The 7,167-nt window shown below is 43.4% G+C and overlaps 1 protein-coding gene across 1 annotated transcript; it reads right to left on the minus strand.

Annotated features, from left to right (window-relative positions):
• Window positions 1-1,051: 1,051 nt before the first annotated feature.
• Window positions 1,052-4,076, minus strand: LOC139209974 (isocitrate dehydrogenase [NAD] subunit gamma, mitochondrial-like). The gene is made up of 7 exons (XM_070839913.1): window positions 4,019-4,076; window positions 3,733-3,865; window positions 3,490-3,623; window positions 2,695-2,797; window positions 2,371-2,517; window positions 1,449-1,604; window positions 1,052-1,333 (listed from the first exon to the last, which is right to left on the minus strand). The coding sequence occupies exons 2-7, from the start codon at window positions 3,835-3,837 to the stop codon at window positions 1,232-1,234; spliced, it is 747 nt and encodes a 248-aa protein (XP_070696014.1). The 5' UTR covers window positions 3,838-3,865; window positions 4,019-4,076; the 3' UTR covers window positions 1,052-1,231.
• Between the last annotated feature and the right edge of the window lie 3,091 nt (window positions 4,077-7,167).

Here is a 7,167-nt window from a genome sequence, read left to right on the forward strand (position 1 = left end):
TAATGGCATGTAGTTCTTATTGGTAGATTAACCTGTAAAACTAATTTATGATTCAGACGCCCACACTGCATCATACTCAGTTAGTGGCAGTGCTCAAAATCATATTTGTAAGGCCTGTACCTGTCTGAATCATCACGTTATAGTACATCACATTACATCTGGCTGATCAGTCTCATGTGTTTTTCCTCCTGCAGACAGGATAACCAGGTATAAATCACATGAAAGCACACGTTACAGAGCTGGGAGAGATTTTAGACTCTGATGTAAATCTTATTTGCCATTTTAACACGGTAATGAAAAACATCTTTTCATCGTAGGAACATCGATTAAGTGAAAACGACGCTGGAAATGTGATACATGCTTTTATTGAAGTATGTTTTTACTGGGCTACCTGAGAGATCTTTTTAAATGTTGCAGTGAATTCAGGGTTTTTGACTAATGCATCCCTAATGTTTCCCTGAAGGAATGTGGCCATGCTGCTTTCTGTTTTTACGGCTCTAAACTGCAGAATCCCGCCTTAGCTTTGGTCTTTTTAAAAAGAGATAAAGATTTATCTTTTTAATCTGTTGTCAGCTCTGAAGTTTTTATTTTTGCTCTTTATATTGTTGTTTTAATGTTTTACAACAGACTGAATGTTGTGGTCACTCATGACAATGTGGCCTCCCTGTGGTCTACACAAGCCAGTGCATTCATACGTGTTGAATTCTGACAGAGAAGGAGTGAACTACATGGACACAGGCTTTATTATTAGACATGAAGGGCTCAGGTCAACAGTCCAGTATGTTACGTAATACATTCAGTAGCAGGACATCTGTGTTTCAGTAGACAGTTGTGAATGGTTTAAAATAAGGTGACATTTTCAAATGCATGAAGAATAACTGGTAATAATAAATCAATGAACCAAACTAAAAAACATGAAAAGGAGGGTGAAACTCAAACACTAGTACTGTGTAGAATTTCATACAGTAAACAGCATGATGGTAAAGTAGAGATGCAAACAAAGTGATCAAACAACTTCAAAAAACAGTTAGGAGGCGTGAAGACAACCAAAGTTTAGATAAAAACTACTGCATAGATACAATATAGGTACAGACTGTTTGTGTAAACAGTGTCATTTCAGTATTAAACAACTCGCTTTTGTTATTATGAAATTGCATAGAGGACCCGCTGAAGAGAGAGGCACACTGATGTACACATCTCTGCTGAGTTTGCATATTCATGTGTTTTTGTTCTAGATGCTCAGTGTCCGGGGCCCAGTGCTCTGAACAGCATTCATGATGGACTGGACCACTTCAGAGGTGGAGCCTTGGCCTCCCAGGTCAGCTGTGTGCAGCTGGACAACAAAGGAGGTGACGAATGGAGAGAAAAAACATCGTGAGCAGAATACTCTCCATGGTCTATCACAACAACGCCAGATATGTTCTACGGTCGAGTGCGATGGGACCTACCCGAGTCTCAGTGACAGTGCAGAGGATGGCTCTGCGGATCATGCTGGCGTAGGCGTGGAGCTTGAGGTGGTCCAGCAGCAGGCAGGAGGCCAGCAGCATGGCCGTGGGGTTGGCTGTGTTGCGGTTAGCAATACTCTTCCCAGTGTTCCTGGTGCCCTGCAACAACCAGAGTTCAATTTAGTATTTGCATCATTACTACAGTGCTGATGAACTACTGCTCAACTCTGAGGAGGAATTCTTAGGAGATACTTTAGTATTCATGTAAGTATGGTTGGAAAAGGAGAAGTGGTGAAAGCTAAAGTATGAATATAAAGGCTTGGGAGACACTTAGAGGTGCACTAATCAGTATTTTATTTAATAGAATAATGGATCAGGTGACCAGGTGTAAAGTGAAAGGTGTCACACACCCATACCCTCATCGATAGGGTATTTAGACTCATTGTTGTTTTTTGTCCAGCCTGCAACTTTGATGTTTTGGTTCCCTGTCATTGCTCTCTGATCTGTTTCCAGCTGTGGCAGGAAGGTTTATCACAGCCAGAAAACCCTGTTTAACGCACTGTACGCTGCCTGCTCAGCACCACATTACACACAGTCAGATCTAGCGACTAGCTGCCGAATCCAGTGGAGAATTTAGCAGCTACAGAGCCAGATATTTCCTTCAGGGGCTGATGGAGACCAAGACAGAACTTAAAGGAGAGTGAATATTGGACTTCAAGTTGCCAGGTGGCCAGAAACACAAAATAACTGCTAATGGTGCTCCGTGTCTTGGAAGTGGACAAAAAAAAATCAGTGAGTGCAGATTTCTTTTGCTGCTTTCTTTTAGGGTATATGGTCTATTTCTCACTCTCTCAGTTGTTCTTTTCTGTCCTGTCATGTCTGCCTTTCATTCCTCGCGCACTTGCTTGATGTGAATCTTTCTTACCGTTTCAAATACAGCGTAGTCCTCTCCATAGTTGGCTCCAGGCACCAGGCCTGGTCCACCAACCAGCCCGGCACACACATTGCTGACGACATTTCCATACAGGTTGGGCATGACCATCACATCAAACTGCTGGGGCCTGGAAACCAGCTAAAATACACACGTACAAACACACACACAAACAAATGAAGCATCATTTCTGAACATTTTTGCGTTTTGGCTGGAAGAGAACACAAGTGGGCTAGGATTTTTTAAGGGAGGGTCAAAGGGGATCCAGCGGACTATTGGAGGCATGTGTTCTTATAGAAAGAGACGTGCTGAGGCTACCTGCATGGTAGTGTTGTCCACAATCATGCTGTCGAAGTTGATTTCAGGGTAACCGCTAGCAACCTCCTTACAGCACTCCAGGAAGAGACCGTCACCCAACTTCCTGCTCCAACAAACACACACACACACACACACACACACACACACACACACACACACACACACACATATATTTAGATGTATAATGTGCTTTCAGCACCTGTGTTACTGATTTTATTTTCCTTTCGTTCTCATAAAGGACTTGGAGCTGCATTCTGTATATGAAAGATGCTGTGTAAATTAAGTTTATTATTAATGGCAAGTTTATTTAACAGAGAATAAGAAAAATAAATTGAGTGCTGCAGGAATGAGTCCTAAAGCCCAGGCATGAGTTAGTATTTTTGCACCTCCGATGCCCAGCCGTTCAAGTCAGTTGGTTTTTTTGAATGGGTTTTTGGTTAGATGGCTGCTTAACACAAGAGATTTTCACATTTTGTTACGAGGTGAAAGGTGGTTGCTAACAAGTGGCTACATGAGACTACAGAACTTTATCGGGGAGATTTCATTGAACGGTGGAGTAGTCTGTCACTCATCTACTCACTAGTCCACTTTTACAGCCTTTAATTAAATTAATTTATTACAAACTTTTGTTGGCAAGAGAGCTTATTTTCTGCAGTTATCCAAAATCAAAAGGAAAAATCCCACTGGCCTCTTGTTGAGGGGAACCAGGGCATTGCTAAAGTATGGGGTGGCCTATAAAAAATACATCATCACCGCAGCACTCTATGAAACAGTCAGGGACCGTCAGAGACTGACATGATGTTAGCTTTGTGCACAGCAGTGACACGTCTGCGTCCTTTAGCCCGAGCAGTCCTAAATGCGTAGTCAGCGATGCGTAAAGATTTGGTCTTGGTGATGATCTTCAGACATTCAACAACGCCTGGTACATTCTGCAGAGACAGAGAGAGAAAGAGTGGAGACACACGGAGGCTGCGTTTGTTATGCTTTAGACGGAGCTACAGGTATTTCACTGTCAAGGTGATTCTGAAGCACACACACCTCGTGCTCCAGGCTGCTGTACTCTCCCTCAGTGTTCTCCCTGATGATCATGATGTCGATGTTTTTGTGGCGTGTCCTCACTCCTGGTAGAGACTGGCAGTGCATCACATTGGCATACAGGTCCAGAGTGGTGCTGCAGAGAGGGGTGAGCATGAGGCAGAAAGACAGAGACAAATAGAAGGAATATGAGACCGAACACAAAGAGCTGAAGCTCAGGACACTTGAACCCCACTGCTGTGTGTCAGTGCTACAGCTGAAACTGTTTTTAAGGAAGGTGAGAACTTACCGGAGCAGGTTGTTTCTGGACTTGTAAGATGGTGGCAAGTTGTGGTTGGTCTCAATGTTACCTGGGCAAACAGACAAAGTTACACCTGAAGAATGACAACTAGCATATAGACACAGCAGAGCTAAATGTTGCAGAGTGAAATCTTTGCCTGCAGTCTGCAGTTTGTGTTTCTGTTTAACTGTATTGCCTTAAGCAGAGGTTTGTTACTTGACCTACCGCTGCTGATGTAAATGGAGTGGACATAATGATAGAAACACCTGTTAGTATAAAGCAACACAATTCAACTGCACCACAAACTGCATCCTAGTAATGATCATAGATATGAATCAACACGTGCAATACCAACAGTTTTTCATTTAGATTATTATCATTTTTTTAATGCTTTGTTTGATAGGACAGTGTAAGAGAGGCGGGACATACAGGTGAGAGAAAGGGGCCACAGGCTGGAGCCTTAATGGTACCAGGTGAGCCACTGGGGGCCCTGATACAGTTTCAACAAAAGCTGAACACTTTAACCTTCATGAAGGAGAATTTATTGCAGGACTGTTTACATGAGTACCTAATAAACTGGCAACTGATTTTGTATTATACACATCATGGGACATTGTGATATTTTCTGACTTACATCTATATTTATAGATTTTCCTAGCCTTTGTAGGAACATGTTTCGCACACATACCTGATGCTTGTTCATGTGGGGATTCTTGAATCGTTAATTTTGAGTTCCTGAATCGTTGGGTCTCTCTCTTAATTAAAGAGTTTGGTCTAGACCTGCTCTTTATGGAAAGCGTCTTGAGATAACACTGTTGTGAATTGGCGCTATATAAATAAAGATTGATTGATTGATTGACATACTCGGAGACACACACACACACACACACACATAAAACACTTGCCTTTCAGTGCAACTCCATTGCGTCTGATAGCCATTATGGCATTATCAATGTCATCTTCTGAGGCCATAGATGAGTCCACATTGACAACTTCGAAGTCCACAGGTACACAGCAGAACCTGAAAATAAAAAACCTACTTCAATATAATACAGCTGAGCCATTTAGTGACTGTACGAGTCGGTTACGGACTGCAGTCTAACACTGTATGTGTGTGTCTGTACAGGAGGTGTGAACTCTCACCGGAATAGTTCACGCACATGGTTGGCCAGCTCTGGTCCGATGCCATCTCCGGGAATCAGAGTCACAGTGTGCCGGCCTCCATACCGCGCCGGTGGAGGCTGCAATGTGAGCGCACAAACCAACACAGTCAAACTGCTCCCTGTGCAGCCTGGTACATGCATCATGAGAAGACTCATTTTGGTGCCAACTTGTAATCTATTGGCTATTCTAATGCACATTCTAATACATGACTTATGCTACACAGCTGTCTGCGTGTGTCGTCAGCAGCCATACTCACTATGGTCTGATGTGGGTGAACGGAGGAAGGAGGGTTTTCGGAATGGAGGAGAGAAAACAGGGAGGTTAGTAGGTGAAAGAGGAGAGGGAGACACGTGATGACCAGTAGCTTCCTGGTGGCATCACAACCACAGCGATGAGACAAAACAACACTGGTACTCCTGTGGACGTGCAGCAAAGACATGTTGAATACCCAGAATATCCTGTGGGTAACAGTAGGGTTGTCAGGTTCGGAGAGTCATAAGGTAAACCTAGTGTGGGTGTGCTGACTGAGCTCCTGAAGTGATAAATTACAGCTTCTCTTTTGAGGCATTTTTTTTGTATCCTGTACAACTTACAGTGTAAGTGGACTTGTGTCTTTGATTACATGTCGCTGCACCATATACCTGTGAATACAGAGAGAGGGTGGTTATGTGCAGAGAGGATATAAATTAAAAACAATTGATTAACCAGCAAATAAAAAAATCACAAGCCTACATATTAAATCTACATAATGTCCTGAAATTCATTTGCGAGTTCAGTCATTCTTTTTTGAGTTGATAAGATTATATTATCAGTACAGTTAGGAAAAAGCAAGTTTAAGGCACCGACTAACAATTATTTTCACTACTGATTCATCCACAGTTTTATTTCTCAATTAGGTGAAGGATGCCATTGTTGTGACTACACAGTCTGGCCACAATGTAAAACTGGCTTCAAAGCCTTGTACACTTCCTCCAGGCTTGGGTGCCCTCGTGGACAAATCGTGATGCCTCCATATTGGCTGCTCTACATGTTAGAAACTTAGGTGGCCCAGAAATGGTTTAACAGCAAATAGTTTCCTGAGTGTTTTAATTACGGAGGAGGAGTAATAATACTTAAACCTGAGTCAGTTTTAATCTTAAACGGTTTTAATATTAACCATAGCTTGGAATGGTTTCAAAATAAAAGCTTCTGATCTTTCTGCATGCTGCTGCCCCACCACATGCAGCTGGTGCCCTTTTATTTTTTTGGCCCCTGCCCCTCAGACAGTGGGAATCCGCCACTGGTTGTTAATGCTTGTGTATGCTGTTCATGTGGACCAGTAAAAGGCTACGTTCCACTTTTGTTTCGTGCAGTAACTATATTTTATGTATCTTAAAGTTTCGTTGTGGATCTTGAGTCGTACTTTTCTCTCTGGTCCTTTTCTGTGGTGGTTCACTAGGAGCCGGTAGTACTGTTGCGCTTGTCTGAATAATTTATGGCTCTGCAGGGAGCAGTTTAACTGAGCGGTTCCAGCCTCATCTCGCTTGGGAGGAAGTGAGGAATGCTGCTAGAGTGGCTGCAAATTTCCTCTGCAGGCTTTTCCAGTTGACGTGAAGTTGACAGCAAACGGAGCGGTGCTGAAAGGACAGCGACACAAACCCAGCTAGCTACAGCTCAGTTAGCTAACTAACCAGCCCTTAATCAGCTTAGCTTCACTCACCGCTGTTCCGGTAAATTAACCAGTGCCGTTAAACCACTTCAAAAGAGAAAACAAGTTTGTTTAACAGTTAACCATCTGCTGGTGAACTCAGAGACTGCTCCTACCCTGGACAACCGGTTGCTGAACACGGGCTTCAGGACTCCGCACAGGGACCGCACAGACCGGGCCGTCATGTTCACTCTCCCCGGCGGATGGATGGACGACACAGCGGCGAGAGCGTGCTGCGCGCTCCCGGTTAATTTAATCTCTCCCTCTCTCTCTCTCTCTCTCTCTCTCACACACACACACACACACA

Source organism: Pempheris klunzingeri, chromosome 11, assembly GCF_042242105.1.
Source record: "Pempheris klunzingeri isolate RE-2024b chromosome 11, fPemKlu1.hap1, whole genome shotgun sequence".
NCBI lineage: Eukaryota > Metazoa > Chordata > Actinopteri > Acropomatiformes > Pempheridae > Pempheris > Pempheris klunzingeri.